General features: G+C 43.0%; 1 protein-coding gene across 2 annotated transcripts; it reads left to right on the top strand.

Annotated features, from left to right (window-relative positions):
* Positions 1-5,305: 5,305 nt before the first annotated feature.
* Positions 5,306-15,186, top strand: LOC311243320 (ras-related protein Rab-9A-like). Of its 2 annotated transcripts, XM_084332497.1 has the most exons (3): positions 5,306-5,390; positions 9,625-9,662; positions 9,910-15,186. In XM_084332497.1, the coding sequence occupies exon 3, from the start codon at positions 10,016-10,018 to the stop codon at positions 10,619-10,621; it is 606 nt and encodes a 201-aa protein (XP_084188623.1). In that variant the 5' UTR covers positions 5,306-5,390; positions 9,625-9,662; positions 9,910-10,015; the 3' UTR covers positions 10,622-15,186. The 2 variants fall into 2 exon arrangements, with proteins under 2 accessions (XP_084188623.1, XP_084188624.1); XM_084332498.1 differs by lacking the exon at positions 9,625-9,662 and having other exon boundaries at positions 5,350-5,390.
* Positions 15,187-22,812: the final 7,626 nt, after the last annotated feature.

The raw sequence follows: 22,812 nt of genomic DNA, 5'->3' as shown, positions 1-22,812 counted from the left end.
CCCCCGAAACGCTACACTATGCTCCCCACCACAACTACAGCACTTCGGCTTCACTCCCTCTCCACAATTCCCATATTCATGTTCCCCGCCACACCTAGCGCACCTCATCCCCTGCCTACACGTGGTAGCTATATGGCCAAACCCCTGGCACCTATAGCACCTAAGAGGATTATGAACAAATTCCCTAACCCTATACATCCTACGCCCTACAAACACCTCCCTAGGAACAACCCCACCCTCAAACGTAATCACTACCGTCCCCGTCACGGCCCTCTCTGCTCCCCTCTTCATCCTTTCTGCACTCTTAACTATGCCATTACGCCCGTTCTCCATTAGCTCTCCCACCAGCTGCTCTACTATAACCTCGACCGGTACCCCAGCTATCACCCCCTTACATCCCCCCCCCCTCTTCTCCCCTACTCTCGCCACCTTACTTATACCCACCCCCCCAATGCTCTGCATCTTCCTAGCCACCTCCACCTGCCCCTCACTACCACACCCTACGGCCAGATTCCCATCCCACAAAACGTTCACGTACTTTACCTCTCCTAATTGCTCGGCAATGAGTTTGGGCCACTCGAGCCTACCTACTTTCCTCTCATCCCTCTCCCCCTCAAGCCTGACCACTATATGGATCACTTCCGCTTTTGCCACATCTTTTCCAGCACCCTCGTCTCCCGGCCCACTTGAGCTATCGTCCCCCCCTTTCTTCCTCTTCCCCCCTTCTCCCCCCCTCTCCTCCCCCCTACTCTCACCCTTGCCCTGGCTATCCCCATCGCTGTCGTTCCTCTCCGTCCGCTTCTTCCTCTTCTTCCCCACCGTTTCCCACCCCTCCTCCTCCCTCTCTTCTTTCTCCCTCTCCTCCCCACTGTACTCCGACTGATCGCGAATATCGGTCGTTCTGGAAATTCGTAGCTCCATTTGCCGTTCTTCCTCTTCCTTCTTCTTCTTCTTTACACCATCCGACTCCTTCCCTTTGCCACAGCAAAACGGAGGGCAAGGCTTGCCCACCGTTCCACAGCAAACGTAGTCTTCCACCATCTCCGAGACCTCCTTCTCACTTCCCTCTCCACACGTCACACCCCGAGGGGACACTGGGCTCGCACCCGGTGACTCGCATCCCTCCTGACGCAAGCCCTCATTCCACTCGCTCCCATCTCGATTCACCCAAAACCCTGGACAGTCTTGCACCGGCCGGGGCCATTCACGAGGACTCCACTCTCCCCGCTCTCCATAAGCTGCCTCGCTCGCCTTCCACCACCGCTCACTCCCCCTCATGCCCGTTCGAAACTCGCCCAATGACACTAAGAGAATTGTTGAATATATATAGAATTGTTGACTATATATAGATACACAAATGTTCTAGAATGTTTGGTTATGACATCATACGGAAACATACAAAGGTTCTAGAATGTTTGGTTATGACATCATCACAAATGTTGTAGAATGTTTGATTATGACATCATACTGTGACATCACAAATGTTTTGGAACCAAGGCTGCAGTAAGAAACTGAAAACCAGATTCACAAACATCAAAAGACGACACTCTCATCACAGACAAGCTGGATGTGGCGAATTTGTTAAACATCTTCTTTACAAACATAGCCACAAAACTGGTTAATAAACTACCCTCCCACTCTGGGCATTTTGGTGTACACATCCTAGCCTTCTACAAAAACCTAGGGGTTCGCAAAGACGATTTCACACTCGAAATGGTAACAACTGATAACGGTACGAAAGAAACTGAGCGCCCTCCAACCTAACAAGGCCACTGGCCATGACAATATCCCCTCCAAATTCCTCAGAGACTCAGCAGCCACCATCACCCCAATCATCACCTGCACATAATAAACCTCGGGCACGGGCAAATACTGCGGCATGGTCATGTGTGACCAATCGTATGTTACTCCTTCTACGTTGTGTTAAATTTAGATGCCCCGAGGGAGTTTTGAACCCGGGTCGGCCGCACCACGGGCGACAGCATAGACCGCTATACCAAGAAGTGAATTTACTTCTTGGTAACGTGTCTATGTGTCTTTTGAGGGGAAGTGAGTTTACCTTGCAGTACCGCTTAGTGCCACAATCACTTCACAACACACGTCCATCGTGACTGTGGGTATTACTCACAGATCTCCGTTACACATGCAGGACCTACAAAAGGCCTTCGACACTGTCAATCACTCCATTCTGATTGATGAGCTAAAAGCAATTGGCTCAATTGGTCAATGAGCTGGATGCAATCCTACCTGGAGGGGAGAGAACAGATGGTGGAGGTGAACGGAACACTGCCCCCCCCCCCAAGGAAGCATATAGGATCTTTACTGTTCCTAATTTATGCAAATGACATGTCATCGGCTTGTGACTGCAACTTGTTCCTGTTCGTGGACAACTCTGCCCTGCTGGTCTCTGACACGGACAAGTTGCAGGTTGAGAAAACAATCAGCTCGAACTCGGCAGAATCTGCACCTGGCTCGCTGATAACAAACTATCATTACACCTGGGTAAAATGGAATCCATTATTTTTGGATCAAATAGCAAACTCAGCAAGGCCAACGGCTTCTCTGTTACAGTGGGTGACAATATTGTCACAAAGATGAAATTACATACCTAGGTTCCATCCTAGAGGCAAATCTTTCCTGTGCCAAAATGGCAACCAAACCAATGTAATAAAAAAAAGTCAACCAACAAACAAGATTTATGTAATGAATGAATGAAAACTTTATTTAACAGATTGCAGAATGGGTACAATACAGTATGGCTCAATACACACAAGGGATGCAGACCAGAGAAAGACGTTTGTCTTGTTTACATCAGGGACCCCCATTTTCAATTCATAGTGACATTTATGATATACACAACATACATGACATCAGGACATTTATGACATAGGGACATATACATGACATACAGGTATATAGTACTGTTACATTTGTGACATATGTAACGGTTGTGACAACGTCACCTTAAACTTCGATGCCCCGAGTGGGAGTCGAACCCCGGTCTCCCACGTCGCAGGCAACAACACAGACCGCTATACCAAGAGATGAATTCACTCCTAAGTAATGGGTCTATGCGTCTTTTGAGGATGTGAGAGTGAGTTTAACCCATAGCACCACTACTCACCCCAGCCCTTCTTGACTGCACTTCACGATACCATGCGTTACACTCACCCTCTTAAACTCACTCCACTCCACCCAAGGCATCCGGGTCAATCGGCACCATTGTAACAGTTGTGACAACGTCACCTCAAACTTCGATGCCCCGAGTGGGAGTCGAACCCCGGTTTCCCATACCGCAGGCAGCAACACAGACCGCTATACCAAGAGTTTCAAGTTTCTTTAAGAGGTGAATCCACTCCTAAGTAATGGGTCTATGCGTCTTTTGAGGATGTGAGAGTGAGTTTAACCCATAGCACCACTACTCACCCCAGCCCTTCTTGACTGCGCTTCACGATACCATCCGTTACACATATATGATATGCAAATATACAGTACTGTTACCCAGAGATCCTAACAGAAAATATATACATATGATGGGGAGGAGACTGTCTATTAGGAGGAGGGGGGTGGGGTGGACAATTACGGTGGCCAGTTTCGAATTGCAGCCTCCCGTAGGTGCTCTTTAAGAGCGGTTTTGAATGTGGGTAGGGCGTTCCACATTGTTGTGGCATAATTGCGAAACGTGTTTAGTCCCTTGTTTGTGCCGAATCTGGGTTGCACATGATTTGTGGAACTCCCTCTGGTGTTGTAGGCGTGGTATTCACTGACCTTTGGGAAGTATTTTGACATGTACATGGGTACCTGAGTGGTGTAGTATAATAATGTGGAATGCCCTACCCACAGCCTTAAAGGAATGTGAATCCCTACCCTCCTTCAAAACCACTCTCAAAGAGCACCTATGGGTGGCTGCAATTAGAAACTGGCCCAGGTACAATGTCAAAATCCCCCAACCCCCTCCAATGTACAGTTTCTTCCCCTTTGGAGTACCGTATATTTGTATGTCCTGTATGTCATAAATGTCTTGATGAATTGAAAATGGATGACCCTTATGTAAACAAGACAAAAGTATTTTTTTGGTCTTCATCCTCTTAGCAGTTGTTAGTATTGAGCTGTACTGTATTGTACCCATTCTGCAATCTGTTAATAAAGTTTTCAATCAATCAATCAATAAATCAATCAATCAGACTGTTGATTGATTGAAAACTTTATTAACAGATTGCAGAATGGGTACAGTACAGTACAGCTCAATACATACAATTGTTAAGGGGATGCAGACCAGAGAAAGACTTTCGTATTGTTTACACCAGGGTCCCCCATTTTCAATTCATCAAATAAGGGACTAAACACGTTTCGCAATTATGCCACATCAATGTGGAACGCCCTACCCAAAGCTGTAAAGGAATGTGGATCACTACCCACTTTCAAAACCTCTCTCAAGGGACACCTACGGGAGACTGCAATTCAACACTGGCCCCTGTAAATATCCTAACCCAACCCCCTCCAATGTACAGTCATTTACCTAGTATGGTTTTGTCAATAGTTCAATGTACAATTGTGTTTGTTTGTACAGTGTCTCCTCCCCCCCCTCCCTCAATGTACAGTGTTACTTGTTTATACAGTGTGCCCCCCGCCCCCCCCCCCCCAACCACCTCCAATGTAAATTACCCAGTATGGTTGTCAATATCCCAATGTACCCAACCCCCCCCACCCAACCTCCTCCAATGTACAGTTTCTACGTCAAATGTATATACTCCCTTTTCTTGACTCCTTCTGTATCACAAACAGTACTGTATTTGCAAATCTGGTATGTCATAAATGTATAGATGTAGCAGTACTGACTATCTGTATGTCATGTATGTCATATATGTCTATATGAATTGAAAATGGGGGACCCTGATGGAAACAAGACAAACGTCTTTCTCAGGTCTGCATCCCCTTAACAATTGTATGTATTGAGCCGTACTGTATTGTACCCATTCTGCAATCTGTTAAATAAAGTTTTCATTCATTCATTCATTCATTCATAAAGGTGTTGCCAGTTCTATTGAAGCCTGTATTAAAATTCAAAATATACCAGCTATGTGAGGAAATTATACATCACCAATAATATCAAACGTTAGATAGTTACCAAATGCCACAAAATGCCCATATGATTGTGACATCCAAGGTGTGGAATAAGTAATAACCTGTTTAAATGACAGAAATGATACAGTAAACAGTAGCCGAAGGGGCGCGTGATGATCTGTAGGCGTGACGAGCTCGGGTCATATGACGCGTCACAGCCTCGGCCGCACTCGGCAGTAGCAGCACGGAGGAGCGCCGTGTCACCGAGAGGCACAGTATAACTAACAGCGCGGCACGAGCCGAAGTAACCGTCGAATTTAAAAAAGGTAACGTTAACACGCTACCGGTGTGACACGCGCCGAACGCGTGCTCTTCTTGAGTGACAGGCAGCGGCGTATACAGATATTCATATTCCCTAGGAAACGATAGAAACGACGAGAGTCTGTACTGTTTAGCCCGTTATTAGCCTGTTAGCTTGGTAGCTATTTATGCGGCCAGCTGATGGCTTTGCGCGTGACAGCAAACACAGAAGTCATTTTGCTGCAATAAGGTATCATCATCTCGGGCTGAAGAACGCTGGATGCTGCAACGATTTCGTTGGATTTTAACGGCATATACTGCTGTGCATTAATGATCTTACAGTGTGTATGGAATTGACGGGTTGTTTTTCACCCTGATATATATATATTTTTACTAAATGTCCCTGAATTAAGGCTCCTCGTGAAAATGATAGACAAGACTTGATTGATTGATTGCAAACTTTATTAACAGAATGCAGAATGGGTACAATAAAGTACAGCTCAATACAATACATACAATTGTTAAGGGGATGCAGACCAGAGAAAGACTTTAGTTTTGTTTACATCAGGTTCCCCCATTTTCAATTCATCATAACATACTGCTACATCAGACGATGAAAAGGGTACTAGCTACAGCTTATTGTAGCCATGAAGTTGTGACCAGAGACCCTGTGAGGGTTTCTTTGCTGAAATCGTACCGTTATTTAGTTTAGTTGTTTTCGTCTCGCACCTGTACACAGTGGTTGGCTGCTGCTCCTCACATCTTTGTATCTGTTGTATAATAAAACCCTAGTGTAGGTTAAGGGGGAACTACGCCCGGTTTAATAATTCATACATGTTATTCCTCTAATGGACTAAGGCAGTCCAAACACCCAACCTCACCCACCCAACCCAACCCCACCCCACCTACCCAACCTCACCCCACCTACCCAACCTCCTCCAATGTACAGTTTCTACGTCAAATGTATATACTCTCTTTTCTAGACTCTTTTTGTATCACAAACAGTACTGTATTTGCAAATCTGGTATGTCATAAATGTATAGATGTAGCAGTACTGTCTATCTGTATGTCGTGTGTGTCATATAATATGTTATGATTAATTGAAAATGGGGGACCCTGATGTAAACAAGACGAAAGTCCTTCTCTGGTCTGCATCCCCTTAACAATTGTATGTATTGAGCTGTACTGTACTGTACCCATTCTGCAATCTGTTAATAAAGTTTTCAATCAATCAACAACTCTCCCAAATCCCAAAAACTGGAGTGCTATAATAACTAACATTTCTAATGTCATCATCAGGTATAAAGTCTGGAGCTGCTCCATAGACAATGCATTTGGAAAGATGGTATATAGGTGACACTTAAAGCACCCAGGAGAATGTTCTGAGTATATGGGTAGAATTTCAGTTTCAGTACTGAGAACACTACTATAAAATAAAGACCAGTTGTGTGTGTAAAATATATATATATAAACTCAAACAAACATTCTGTGGGTCCACAAATCCATTCTCTCATTCATTGTTTATGGAGCAGCTCCAGACATACCTGGGCTGATGACATCACAAGTCTTGAGTCTTACTTCTCTGGTTACTGGCTTTGGGAGACAGAGTAGCTCATGTTCACAAATACTGATTGAACTTTCTTCACTGGCTGTGGAAATAATATAAATATAACAATTCTTAATTTGGGTGGCATTACCCTTTTTAATGGACAACTCATTTGAAGTCCCAGTGTTTATGAACAGTCATAGGGAGGCCATAGACAGATATAACCAGCTTGTTTGTTGTTGTGCTACAGAGTAGACTAGCCTGTGAATTTGAACTGTTGGCCAACATGCCGGCTCAGAGAGGCTCAGGTACCTCAGTGGTTTAGGTTACACCGTTACAGTGTTTCAAATGCATCATTCTTGCCAAATACACAGCATAAACCTCAGGAGAAGTTACTTCCCCTTTTTAATCCTCGTCCATTGCTGAAATAGGCACATGACTGGTGCGTGCATGTGTGAATGGAAGGGGGGGGGAATGCTATTTCTGTGGAGCAGTCTTGTGGTCTGTACTAGAGTAGTGGTGGATCTCAACATGGAGTAGTTCTAGCCTAGGCTATAAGGTGAGACTTATCCTAGTTAAGTTCATTCAATATATGGGTCCAAAACAGAGAAGAGTTAGGAATTGCTGCTGTAACATTTGATGTAACTAACAGCATTGATTGTACTGCTATTTATCTGAACCTAACCTACCTATCCTACCCTATCTTATCTAACCTAACATAATCTAACCTATCCAATCATATTATATCCTATCCTACCCTATCTAACCTAACCTAACATATCCTATCTAACCTATCCAATCCTATCATATTATATCCTACCCTATCCTAACTGATCCTGTTCTATTAGCCATCATTCATATATAGGCCTAGTGTCCTTAAATCAGTGGCTACTACATCTGTTCTCAGGAGTCATGAAACATTTGACTAACAAGCCTTGGATTCAGTATAACTTTGCCCCACTTGGCTGCTGACTCAACTGCACATCCCTCGGTCAGATGCTATCAAATAAGGAGCTCTTGTTTTCCATGGTAGTATAATACTATTGCTTGTGAATGCTATTACTCCACTGTCCAGGTCAGGACTCGGATGTAATCCAATGTACTATTGAGAAAAGAGTTCATACTTTAATGGGGTCACTTCTAGCCAAATCAGAAACACTGCATTGATAACATGATGGACACAGCGATTGAGCGGCAAAGAGATAAAGGTTGCTTTAGATTTAGAATGACTCTCTATATTAGGGCTGGGCGATATGGCCAAAAATGATATCGCGATAACGTTATGATAATGTTATATCACTCGATATCGATAATTATCGAAATTGTTATAAGTATAAATTATTATTATTATTTTTTTTTATTTTTTTTTTAGACAACAGATGTATGTTTATTTAGTGTTACAGCCCCTCACACTCCAGTTCTCAGGATGCAGCTGGTTTGAAAGCGAAAGTAAACAAGCTTCTCTGCTGGCTGTGGCTCCAGGGGAGTTGAACAGTTCTGGTTCTGCTAGTTTCTTTTCTATCTTTTGGTGCTTTTTTGGTGGACAAACCACAGCGCATGTGACTCGTGACTGGAGACTAGCTCTGCTAGCACACATAGCCTACTGTGTACAGACGGTTTCAAACTGTATTTTAAATTAGAAAGCAAACAAAATAAATGGACAAGAGAAAAATAAATCAGTATTGTCATTTGGACAAGCAAAGCCATTACTTTAAGGTGCAGGCAAGAACGACAAGTCTGTCCACTGTCTCTGGTTTTAAAACTGCCCTGTTGCAGGTCACAAAAAAAAGCGGATCCCCCCCCCCCCCCCCCCCCCCGATATATTTTTTTATATTGATTATTAAAATATATTGCGATAATTATCGTTATCGTTTTATCGCCCAGCCCTACCTATATTATTGAGAGATAACACGGCAACAAAGAACAAACAGGCCATAAGGTTGAATAGGGGAAAACCCTGCTGTTGTAAAGCATTGTCTGCTCCCATCATTCTCAGTTTTAGGCCTGCATGCCTTAGTTATGGGTAATGTGACTTTTCCAGAAATGCGTGTTGAATCATCAACTGTCGGCCTGGGCCAATTTTCGATACGTGATGACACAATTTTGTTCTCTAAATTAGTGATAAAAAATAATGTACATTGACATTTTTTATATTGTGTCACACTTCCCATTACTATGCATTTAAAATGTCCCCCCCCCCCCCCCCCCCCCCCCCCCCACTCAAAACATGTTTTTCCTACAGTGAACTCCTCTTGGCATGACTTTGACTGTACAGATTGTTATGTGTGAAGCACTTGTCACCAGAGCACCATTTTCACATACTTTCCACGGGAGGGGGGGTTGATACATCTAGTGATCTATGCACGAAAACTATATATTTCAGCAAATCTCCTTTGCTTTTTGACAATTTTATGTTTAGTTGGAAAAAGAGAGAACCAGCTTGAGGGAAGACGTGAGGGGAGAAGGGAGGTTCATAAATATTTCCTTTTCAGTAGTTTATTGAACATTTCTAAAGTGTTAAAAACACATGTGGATAGGGATCTTTAATTTGATTTAATGTGTGGTTGTCTATACCCAAGCAGATATATAACCAAGCATATATTGTGATAGATATCAATATCAATGAAAGTCCTTTTGCATAGTGTGATATTTGTGTTTTTCCATATCACTTGGCAAGGATAAATATTTTAGCTCTCTGCTTCTCTCTGCTACAGGCGCAGAAATAAAGCATGGTTTATCTGCGGAAGTAACGGTAAGAAATTACTTTTGTCTGTAGGAAAGAACTTGATATTTTTCATGAAGTAAAACACACAGCGGGTCCTATGATCCCTCCATGTGAGGCACCATGCTGAGCATTACGCCTCCTACCGGTACCGCAGGAAGTCACGTCATGCTGTTGATTAGCTGTGTGTGCTAACGAGGAGGCAGAGGCTAGCTAACCATGTTAACTTGGCTTCAGTCGGCCCCCCTCACATCTCCCTGCCTCGTTTGTTTCCCAGGCAGAAGGGTTTCCCCACACTGACCGGTGACCGCGTCTCGGAGCAACCGGGGCGGAACCCGCTCACTCCAGTCTAACCTGGCCCCCGGCTCGGCCCGGACCCAGCCATGACAACCAAGTCGTCCCTGCTCAAGGTGATCCTGCTGGGCGACGGTGGCGTGGGCAAGTCGTCGCTCATGAACCGCTACGTCACCAACAAGTTCGACACGCACCTCTTCCACACCATCGGCGTGGAGTTCCTCAACAAGGAGCTGGAGGTGGACGGGCGCACGGTGACCCTGCAGATCTGGGACACGGCGGGCCAGGAGCGCTTCCGCAGCCTCCGCACGCCCTTCTACCGCGGCTCCGACTGCTGCCTCCTCACCTTCAGCGTCGACGACGGCCAGAGCTTCCGTAACCTGGCCAACTGGAAGAAGGAGTTTGCCTACTACGCCGACGTCAAGGACCCCGAGAGCTTCCCCTTCGTGGTGCTCGGCAACAAGCTGGACGTGCCGGAGCGGCAGGTGTCGGGGGAGGACGCGCGCCAGTGGTGCCGCGAGAACGGCGGACACCCGTACTTCGAGACGAGCGCCAAGGATTCCACCAACGTGACCTCGGCCTTCGAGGAGGCGGTGCGGCGTGTGCTGGCCACCGAGGACCGGGCGGAGCACCTCATCCCCACCGACACGGTGGACCTGCACAGGAAGACGCGCTCCGGCGCCTCCTGCTGCTGAACTGGTGCGTGATCGCCGGTAAATGGGACCTGGTTGAATACAGCCAGTTGGGAGTTACTGAACTGATGCAACCCAGCCGCGCTGTTCGTCTGGCTGCGATGACCCTCCACTGCTGCCTCGTCTGCACTCAGCCTGGTGGCTTATGACTCTGCTGTTGCAAAAGATCCTTTAGCGTCTTCTCCTTTTCTCATGGCGATGTTTAACGAGCCCCCTCAGCTGCATGGGACACACACACAAACACACACACACACAGACACACAGACACACACGCACACACACGCAAACACCCCTTTCACATACTAGAACGATAAGACCAGGATGGGACAGTGGCTGGCCTGCATCCAAGTTCAAAGTATGTTCTACATACATGGAAGTATTTAGATCATGTTACATGTACAGTGTAGATCATGTTGGAGGTTACTGTTCATTGTATGCAGTATGTGCTTGTGCGCAATACGCTACATTGATACAACATAAGTGGAGGACTTGCACACCCAGACAGAAGTGGCTCGACCAGAAGAACGGTTCACTTAGCTGTTATCACTTGCCATAGCTGTATTAACAGGAGGGCATGCTGTCAGTATGGTCAGCATGTTGGGTTTTTGACGTTTTGTTTAAAAAAAAATGTGAACTGGAGATGACACTGGAAATGTGGTGCAAAGAATTGTGCAATAGAAACGATCATGTAGTGACCATCCACTCCATACGTGGTCCTTTTTAGTGTTTATACAAATCTGTTTCGCATACAGTGTTTGCATACCACCAGAACAGAACATGCACCAAAGACTACATACAAATTTGGATGCAGCCAGTGTCATCATAGAACTGTTTGATGATGTTAAGGTAGCTAGCTAACATAAGGAGTTACCCTGTATATCGACTGACCATTGAGAATTGAGAAAGTAAACGTATTTAATTTAAGTTAAAAAGTTCAACCAATCTCGAATTCCGCCCTGTTTTCCCTTTTCTCAGACAGCAACAGTTGTGATTAGAAGATCAAGGGTTTGAGATAGGTCTCCCATAGACCTTTCACACACTCCGTGCCGGAGCCGGTTCCTGAACGTAATCTCCAACCGGCCGGTGCGTTCACACCGGGAATAATTGGTTCGGAACGTGAAAATCGGTGCTCAGCTGGTACCGAATTTTTTTTTGGTTTTTTCCTTGCGAACCGTGACATCATCAGTGGGTGTGTCTGTCATATTCTAGGCTGCCAGGACGCGTGTAGCTTATTCCCAGCGGAAGAGTGCGTCGCGTGCTTCCACGTTTTCCCTGATTGGCTGCGTGACCGCGGCAGCGCGAGAGTGCGGAAATAGGCTGTCTATTGCCATTCTCTAAGACAAACTAACCTTAACCAGCTCCTTAACAGCGCCTAAACTTAACCCTTCTAACCTTAACCAACTCCGAAACAATGCCTAACCTTAACCATAACCAACTCCGAAACAATGCTTAAAGTTAACATGCCTAAACTTAACAGGCGAAAGAATGCACGTTAGAAAAGGAAAAAAAAATTGAAGGGAATCGAACTTGTCACCAACGGACCGCAGGATCCACAGCACGGCGGCATACCAGTTGAGCTAAGCGTCGAATGAAAAACATCAGGGATTACGGCTACATAATGCCGCAAGCTCTGCCGCTCCGCTCTGCAGCTGCCACGCTGCCGCGGGGCGTGTCGCAGCCAATCAGGGAAAATGCGGAAGCACTCTGCAGCACTCTTCCGCTGGGAATAAAGAATAGGCTGCCAGGACGAGCGAAAACGGCGAACAGCAGAGGTTTGGCATTGCACTCAATCCATCCATACAACAGGAAGCGATTTGCGACTGATCTCAAAATGAGATTAGATTCCAATATATTGCTATTATACAGCACAAGTACAATACACCATCCAACCAGAGTGGATAAATAAATGCTTCAGAAAAATAAATATGCATGGAGAAAGGCTTAGTGAACTTTAGTGAAATTAATCGTTCCAGCAACGTAGGCTTCTATTATTCTAATGACTTGTTTTATTGGGTATCATAGTAGTAAGTCCTACTGTAGAACATGACATTTATTAGCATGATGACATCTAGTGATGCACCGATGTGAAAATTGTGGCCGATACCGATAACCGATATTTACCGATGTCGATATCTCTGTATAGAAAACACGTTTTTATGATAATCAAATAAAGAGCTATTTTCCAAAACGCATAATTTTTTTTACTTTTGTAACTTATTTTCAGAAATTACTGATATTTTGAAACTATTTAAGGCCAAAACATGTAAAAAGAAGAAAAAAAAGATAAAAAATAAATAAAAATAAAAATATTAATTTTTTTTTTTTTTTTTTTTTTTTTATTAATAATATCGGCCCTATCTTGATATCGGACCGATACCGATGTGTAAAAAAACGGCCATATTATATCGGCGGCCGATATATCATGCATCACTAATGACATCTGATTCTGAAGACTGCGCAATTGGCTCTTGACAAGTGTAAATTATGGATTAGTCTGTTGCAGTCAACGGACTCTTTAGCTTAACTAGTTAGTGCAACTGCCTGTGGATCCTATGGTCCCAGGTTAAAATATCTCGGTAACACGTTATTTTTTATTTCATTAATTTATGCATTTCTTTATCCACTCTGGTTGGAGTATTGTACTGTCTAATGAGAATACATTTGAATGGGATCTCATCTTGAGATCGCTACCTGTTGTTGAGTGGATCAGCATGGTGCAATACCAAACCTCTGAAGCTGTTTTATATACGGCACATTTTGCCACTGTCGTGTTCATATGGTTGTGTTTACCTCTGCCTGAGTAACGCCCCCCCCCCCCGTTACGTTGGTTCTCCTTAAATAGGTGTAAACGCGGGCTGGTTCACCAGAGAGCACCAAGGTTCAGAGGCTCCAGAACGGAGCTTGAACCGGAGCCCTGCCGTGTGAAAGGGGCTCATGTGCTCAACGCTGGCACTGCATCACATCCTCATCATATCGTTCTAGGTTCAATTACATTAAACCTTGTGTGTTACATTCACATTCCAATCCACAATTAGTCATTATAGCTACAATTCTAGCCACTGTCTAAATTGAAAGTGTATTTATGATAATGACTGCTATGGTGAAAATGTCCTTGTTTACATTCCTTCGCCTAACAGATGGACTACTATTTTAATCAAATGATGAAGTAATGATTAAGCTAGATATTATGTTATTATTATAATTTATTTTTAATAAATAACAATCACTTGAGGTTTAATGTGCCATCCCTGAGAGATCTAATAAATGTTGTTGATTTTGTAAATTAAATTGTCTTTTATAACACCGTGTGTCACTGTTAGAGAGATGCGTGTGTGTATATATATATATATGTAGAAATTAATAGGATGAAACAAAAGTTGCTAGTCTTAATTCTCTTAACTACAATAGATTACATGTCTCCAATTCTTAACTTGGTAGGATTTCGGAGACACTCAAGATTTTCTTCCATTTTGAGTTTTTAAACATTTATTTTTTAGTCCAACACTAAATCAACCGATCCATTTGTATGCCTGAATTCGTAAGAGCTTTAAAAATGAAATCTCTCAACGCAGCCTTCACAAAGCCTGTTAAACCCACTTAGAGAACTTTCACATTAGCTGTTGAATAATTGTCCTGAAAATTTTCCCTGGACATTTCTTAAGAGTAAACGCTCTCTCAATACAATGAACCCTTGTATGTATGCAAAAAAAGCAGGTCACTGGGTTTCCCTCAGGACTACTTAACTGTTAACTGGCATTTTAAACCAACAGCACACACTTGTTCACATTAAATTATCACCACTGTCAGTTTTCCATGTTTTAAATAAAACATTTAGTCTTATAGTCGGGGGGGGGGGGGGGTACTGTTATACCATGGTATTGTCTTAAACAGTTATACCATGGTATTGTCTTAATAAAGTTATACTATGGTATTGTCTTAATAAACAGTTGTACCATGGTATTGTCTTAATAAAGTTGTATCATGGTATTGTGTCTTGATAAAGTTATACCATGGCATTGTGTCTTTAATAGTTAGGCTAAGTCAAGTCAAAGTACCTTGAGTCTGTCGCACTTATACGTTGGTCTTGTATTTGACGAGCTGAATTGTGGATAATTAATGTAAAAAATCTTTGTAACGGCAGTAGCAGATTTGTCCATCAGGGGGCATCTATGTATCACAAGCTATAAAGTATAATACCCAAGTCACTGCAGGCTCCACACAAAGTTCATCATATTGGGGTTGTCCATTTTTATTTGAAACTGGGGTTAGAATTGACCATTTAGCTTTTATTTCATGCTCACTGGTAAGGAATACTAACCTGAGCATGACATGAGAGCAAAATGGACGCCATGTGAATATGGTAAATTACTCAATTCTGAACCCTTCACATCTGTTTCTTTTATTTTTATATATCTGTTTGGGCTCTTTGTCATCTCTTCATCAATCTGCACCTTTCAACCAGCCTGATGACCTGATGTGGGCAAGGTGTTTGCGTAAATCAGATGTTTGAAACTGCTTGAAATTATTCCCTTTAAGTATATGTTGATAAAAGATAATTCTAATACAAATGTGTGTGCATTTGTCTGTGTTCACGTGTCCTGACCTTTGAGAGGTCAAGTGTTGATTAAAATACAACCCCTTGTGACATCATCACAGAGTGAAATATCTCTCGTACAAAAGGCTACTTTTCTCCTGCCAACGTGCAATGACTGGTTATAGTTTTATCTTTGGAAGAAAAAAAATATTCCATTTTAGAAGCTGTTGGGGACGCATACCCAATTAGAGCGGGGGACATGGGGGTCCTTCCCTGAGAAAAAGAAAAGAAAATAATGATGCAATATTCTTCAATTGAAATTCATATATATATAAATATTAATAAGTAATTGGGGGATTACTTACTAAATCTTTTTTGTAGCTCAGTAATCTGCCACTTTATATTAGAGTCAATGCCGTATATTTATTTAGATCTATGTCATAATTAGAAGGATATGTTTGACTCAATAGTATATAAATAATAGTAATAGAAATGGGAAAAATCCATATATAAAAAAATCTTGAGGCACATGCGGCGTGCCCCCCAGCTTGAATGGGCATGATGCCACTACGCAACCAGGGGCAATTGGAATTTGGTCCCCCTGCCCCAGAACCTTGGCTTGCATGACACCCCTGGTTGTGGAATATTATTAAACATCTGGCACAGGTGGTCTCACTGGGAAAACCTCAAGTCCAAGCTCTCTTGACTGTTTCAAACCAAAAACAATAGACAGGCCTGTCTAAAAAACAATATAATAGTGTTGCTCACTATTCTTTTGTGGAACAGATTCTACAGCAGATACATGCTGTTATCAAAACTGTTAACAATGGAGAGTAAATCATTTAACAGAAATGGTGTGTTGGGGTTATGTTGCCACCTTGAGGCCTATTATGGTCATAGGTTTGTGTACAAAATTATCATCTGAAAATCAATTGTAAAGGTATTGAATAATGCTAATAACTGTGATATAATTTTCTTTTTAATCTTTCTCTGCCTCCAAATTGAGGAGAAGTTGTTGTTTAGCCAGGGTTGTTTTCAGATTAGTGATGTTACACTAAGGTTTCTATTAGCTTTAATTCATCAATTAGCTGGCCTTTTTTGGAGCCGGGAACACTGCCTACCTAATCTACTGGCCAGTTCGAAAACATGTCTTTTTTTGGGTGTGGGGTATAGCCAAGCAGGGAAGGGAATAATTAAATAATGAATAAAAGATTTGGCATGTGCTACACCGACCAGAACTGTCCTGTCTCCAATACAAGGGAAGAAAGAGGTGCTGGGAAATAATACATTATTCAAATTAGATTTAGAAAAATACTTAAAATGTTACAGATATTGATATTGTTACAGATTTGAGGGAACAATAAAATAGTTGAAAAGTTACAAAAGCTTTAGGACAGCTATAGTTCTGGGAACTGAAGGCTGTTCATGCGTGTTGATTTCTAATTTGTGGATCATTTTAGCAACCATGTGTTCCCAAAATTAATGATTTCTAGATGCAGGTTGAGAACATAATCAGAGTAAATTCTTGGGGAGGACTGGATGATGGTGAGAATAAATGGTCTGTAAGATCTTTTTAGCAAGGAGATCCCAGGACACAGATTTACATATGATGTCATCCATCAGATTTACATGATGACATGGGTGTGGAGGACTGAATGGTCTCCATACCGTGACGCTGTGTGGTGTCCAGAATGTAGAGAGATCCAGAGACACAATAAAATGGTATTATTATTATTATTATTCTGGTCAGATCACAAGGACCAACTCTCATTTATGTTTTTTTTTTTTTTTTTTTAAACTTACATTTTTTATTAACAGTTATTTAGACAGACAGCACTTACAAAAAATAAATAATAAAAAATGAAGAGACTAGTATCACAATAAAAACAAAAAGAAAAAACAGTGCACATAAATATTTACATGGGTATCACATGGTTAGTTGTCTGGTTCCCCTACTGTTGTTTTCTAGGTATTTGATACAAAGGCTGATTGTGTATCTCCCTTAAACAGGCATAAACAGGTAATTCCTACTCAAAGACAATAAATGCTGACTAAGGTTTGTATGTGTGATCTGGGTCCAGAGACCCTCCTTGAGTTTCTTTCTTCCCTTCTCCTTCGTCCTTTCTTTTTTTTTCTCTTGTTTATTAACTTTCACTTTGCCTTTTGTTTCACCCATACACAAACCACATCATCCCTGAATATTTAATATCACACCGTTAAACAGACATAAATAATAAGGTATAAAAGCATTCAGCACTTGTAATATCCCAAAAACAAAATAGAAAATATTAACTAAAGTACAGGTGTGTGACATGGGTTCATAGACCCTGCTTGAACATCTTTCCTCCTTTACCCTTCGCTCTCTTGTGTTGCATTTGGTTCTTCCTCTGTGATGTCGTTCTTGTTCCTTTTATAATCCTCCCACTTTCCCCATCTTTCCCCAAATTTCTCTTCCTGTAACCTCAGCATGTGTGTTATCCTTTCCATATCCTGTATTTCTTCCACTATTCCTACCCATTTTGCTATTGTCGGTGGGTCTTCCTTATACCACAGTCTCGTTATTGCTTTTCTGGCCGCTATCAACATTATCTTTATTAAATATTTGTCCCCCCCTTGTATTCCCTCGTGTGTCAGGTCTCCTAAGTAAAGCACCAGTCCTGTTTGTGGTATCCCGTATCCTAATATTCTGATCATTGCTTCCCCTATCTCCTCCCAATACCCCTTCAGCTTCTGACATCCCCAGAATATGTGCGTGTGATTTGCCCCCTCCTTCCCACACATCCTCCAGCATGCTTTTTGTGTTGGTGCATATTTTCCCTTCAGCTCTGGGGTTATAAAGAATCTGATTATGTTTTTCCATCCAAATTCTTTCTATATTCTCGATCCTGTTGTTGAATGTTGTACCTCGCATATGTTCCCCCATTCCTTCCCTGTTATTTCTATCTCTAGCTCTCTCTCCCATTTCTCCCTTATGTAATCTGTCGTGTGTCCCTTGCTGGTCATTATAGCCCGGTATATTGCTGATATTACTCTTCCTTGCCCCCCTTCGTATGCCCATACTATCATCTTTATTATTCCATTCTGTTCCTCGTCTTTGGCCCCCCTTATTTCTTTGTTGTAGTAGTCTCTAACCTGTAGATATCTGAAGTGGTCCCTGTTTTCTAGTCCAAATTTCTCCTTTAATTTTTGTAGTGTCTGCATTTCTCCCTTCTCTATCATTTTGCATATTGCTGTTGCCCCCCCCCTCTCCCACCTTCTGAATCCATGGTCTAACCTCCCTGGTTTGAATCTCTTGTCATGTGCTACCCATCTCAGGACCCCTGACTGCTTCTCCAATTTGTGTGTTTTTACTACTCTGTTCCATATGGTCAAGGTGCATTTGGTGATTGGATCTAATAGTCCCTCTTTTTCTTTAAATAGTTCCCTATCCCCCACCAGAGCTTGTACCTTGTATCCCTCCCCTTCTTTTTCAATGTCTTTCCATCTTGCCTCATATCTGTCGTTACACCAGCACGTCACTGCTCTCAGTTGTGCTGCATAGTAATAATCTTGTAGGCTGGGTACTGCCATCCCTCCCTCTTCCTTTGGTAGTTGTAGTGTTTTATATCTGACCCGTGGTCTTCTCCCCGCCCATATGAACCTCGATATCAGTCTGTCCCACTCCCTGAATTGATTCTGTGGTATTTGTATCGGTAGTGACTGGAATAGGTACAGTAACCTTGATAGTATGTTCATTTTAATGACCTCTATTCTTGAATTGAAGTCCAAGGGCATTACTGTCCATCTCTCTAGGTCTCTCTTGATGTTCTGATTTATCTGTGTATAATTCGCCTCAAACAGTTTCTCCACCCCTCTCGTGATGTTCACCCCTAAGTATTTAATCTTGTCCATGTCCCATCTTATCCCGTACTGTTCTCTAATTTCCGTCGTTGGAGAATAGTTCCATGCTAAGGTCTGTGTCTTTGTCACGTTTAGTTTGTATCCTGAGTAGTGGCCATATTCCTTCAGTAGATCCATCAGTGCCGGGAAGCTCTTTTCTGGTTGCCTCATGTATACTATCACGTCGTCTGCAAATAGGCCTAGTTTATATTCCGTTCCCTTTATCCTTACTCCCTTGATGTCCTCAGTCTGTCTGATCAGTTGTGCCAGTGGTTCTATGAAAACGGCGAAGAGCGTCGGTGAGAGACAACATCCCTGTCTGGTAGCCCTCTCTAATCTGATTATATCCGTCAAGCTGCCATTCACCTTAACCCTCGCTGTCGGCTCTTGATATAGCGCCTTGATCATCTTCATCGCCCTCCCGTTCAGTCCGAACCTCATCAATGTTTTATATAAAAATGTCCAGCTCACACTGTCGAATGCTTTTTCTGCATCTAGGCTAATCAGTACCGCGCTACCCCCATGTTTTTGTATCTCCTCTACTATGTGTAATGTCTTTCTCACGTTGTCCTGTGTCTGTCTCCCTTTAATAAATCCAGTTTGATCTTCATCTATAATGTCAGGCATAAACGTCTCAAATCTTTTTTCTCATTTATGTTTATAGAGAATGTGAACCAAATATAAATGAGTTTCCTTCCTCAATCAATATCTGAATTTGTCTTGAGACTGAAATAGTCGATATTTAACGTGACTAATCAATAATAATTGACATATCTGATGAGAGAGGTGTGACACGTCTAGATTTATCAAGAGAAGGTGGTTTGAGTATGGATGGAGGGCGTGTCCTCAAGATGAGATTGTAGTGACTGCTCTACATGCACCTCCGAGGCCTTGGATCAGTTATTCACCGCCGTCTGTCCGTGGTCCTGTCAACTGATTAACAGTATTAACAGACTGTTAACAGATTAACAGTCAACGCGGTTTCATTGCTGGGTTAAGTACTTCTATTCTATTCACATAATACGCCTACTTCATATATCTACTCCATTCACATATATGCCTACCACTTGTATCTATTGCTATGTCCGCCTACTACAATCTCATGAGCTGTCTAACGCCTGTCCCGTCTCCCTGTCTCCCTATGACTTGCTGTCCTGGAGTGTTGACCGGAGTGTTGGACGTCCCGTGACGAAGGCCGGGAGGTTGCGACCCCCTCTGCGTGCCCCCCTGTCTCCGGAGGTCTCGTAGTGGTGACCGGAGTGCCGGATGTCTCGCGATGATGTCGGGGAGTTCGCGACCCTCTCTGCGCCGCCCCTATCTCCCTGTCTCCGGCTGTCCCTGAGCAACGACCGGAGTGTTCAATGTCCCTTGACTAAGACGGGGAGGACGTGACCGTCTTTGCGCAGCCCCTGCGCCTCAAATAGATTCGCTATCAGCTCTATCTTTAATCTTTCAAAATGTTCAGTTGCTATCGCTATTAGCTCTATCTTTAATTTTTCAAAATGTACAGTTGCTATTGCATGCACTCATCTGTGTTCCACTACACACATGAGTGCATGCTTACCAACTGTCCGTCTGCAACACTACTATCACCAACATCTAAGAAGGGAGATCCCCCCTTGAATGGCCCTTCTAAGGTTTCTCTCCTCCACACTGCCTGTGGAGCTTTTTTCCCTATTGTTAGGTTTTAGTGAGTTTTTCCTTACCTTCGCATGGGGTATGTCTGGGAGTGCTTGCATTCTTTCATTTATTTGCATTCATCTAAAAATGTTTGGACCTTATGGTGTTCTTGTTCTGTTCTTGACTTATTGTTATGTTTTCTTCTTGACTTGTTTAAAGAAGATCTGTACGGCCCATGGGGACATTAACGTGTGTTGTCGGGCCCTATAAATAAATTTGATTTGATTTGATTTATGAGTCACTTTCCTAACAAGGTTATTATTATCAATCTGTAGTTGTTATTGGACAATGGCAAGCAACAGTCTGGCTGGAAAAGTGACTCTACTCTGACAGGCCCTCCAGCCGTCCTTGACCACCAACCAGAATCTGTCCTTTAACTCTTTCAATGCCACGCCTGGTTTTCCGTTTTACCGCTTGAATGCCACCATCGGCGCCAATGTTAACGTTAATATCGCCTAATCTATGTTTTAAATTATGGCTATGTGTCTAATCTGCCCATCGCATTATCAAAGACTATGTTCCAGTCAGTGCTGTGAAGGCAGATTGTGTTTTTATCGCGTCGTTGCCGTTTCAGAGCAGTTAGAAAAGCCCCCGTTTTGATATAAAAAACAGCTCATTCTGGAGCATTCTATGAAAATCGTCTTTTAGTGGAATATTCCACAACGTTGATATTCGTCGGCCTTTTTATGAATAGTTTTCAAATAAACGCTAGATGATCAATATTATACGTGCACGCACGCACATTACGGCCGCGCGCGGATAATCGCCTCGTTGATTTCCTCTCGGAGTTTTACAGTGAAACCGAAAGAAGACATTTCACAAAACAGCTTATAACTTCATCAAACTTACTCCGATTATCCTACCACTGATAACATAGAGTCCTTACCTGACATCAGATGGTATCCAACTGGTATATTCCAATTCCTGATCACCATTCGAAAAAATCTATACGTGTATGGATCCAACGCGACACAGTAGATCTCTATGATCCGCGGGGATCTGAGGCTCCAGAATGAACTCTGGTAACCCCGGCTGGATCAGTGAACTGGAAAATGTGGAGTACCGGATTTTTTTCCCCATTCATTTTCATTGAGTCCATTCCAAAATCACTTATGTCATCTGGGAGACGACAGGGGGCGCTTTTTTCCACAGTGATCGTCGGCGCCCCTCGGCTATACTCGGGTAGGCTCGGGTGATGCAATAATTTTTCAGATCGCAAAAAATAAAAATAAAAATCAGAGAAATCTCGTGAGTGGCTAGCAACCACCTATAAAAAAACACGAGAAATCTCGTGAGTGGCACTGAAAGAGTTAATCAAATATGGACACATCACATGGTCATACTGTTAGTCCTCAACACCTGTCTGTCATCACATATGCAGATAAGTAAGTCCAGTCAAGTTTATTTTGTATAGCCTTGTATAGTCTTATCTAAATGTGTGTGTGTGTGTGTGTGTGTGTGTGTGTGTGTGTGTGTGTGTGTGTGTGTGTGTGTGTGTGTGTGTGTGTGTGTGTGTGTGTGTGTGTGTGTGTGTGTGTGTGTGTGTGTGTGTGTGTGTGTGTGTGTGTGTGTGTGTGTGTGTGTGTGTGTGTGTGTGTGTGTGTGTGTGTGTGTGTGTGTGTGTGTGTGTGTGTGTGTGTGTGTGTGTGTGTGTGTGTGTGTGTGTGTGTGTGTGTGTGTGTGTGTGTGTGTGTGTGTGTGTGTGTGTGTGTGTGTGTGTGTGTGTGTGTGTGTGTGTGTGTGTGTGTGTGTGTGTGTGTGTGTGTGTGTGTGTGTGTGTGTGTGTGTGTGTGTGTGTGTGTGTGTGTGTGTGTGTGTGTGTGTGTGTGTGTGTGTGTGTGTGTGTGTGTGTGTGTGTGTGTGTGTGTGTGTGTGTGTGTGTGTGTGTGTGTGTGTGTGTGTGTGTGTGTGTGTGTGTGTGTGTGTGTGTGTGTGTGTGTGTGTGTGTGTGTGTGTGTGTGTGTGTGTGTGTGTGTGTGTGTGTGTGTGTGTGTGTGTGTGTGTGTGTGTGTGTGTGTGTGTGTGTGTGTGTGTGTGTGTGTGTGTGTGTGTGTGTGTGTGTGTGTGTGTGTGTGTGTGTGTGTGTGTGTGTGTGTGTGTG

This window comes from Notolepis coatsorum (genome assembly GCF_963971535.1).
Source record: "Notolepis coatsorum genome assembly, chromosome: 1".
Taxonomy (NCBI): Eukaryota; Metazoa; Chordata; class Actinopteri; order Aulopiformes; family Paralepididae; genus Notolepis; species Notolepis coatsorum.
The sequence above is the reverse complement of the archived record's forward strand: the minus strand, read 5'-3'. Positions and strand labels throughout refer to the sequence as shown.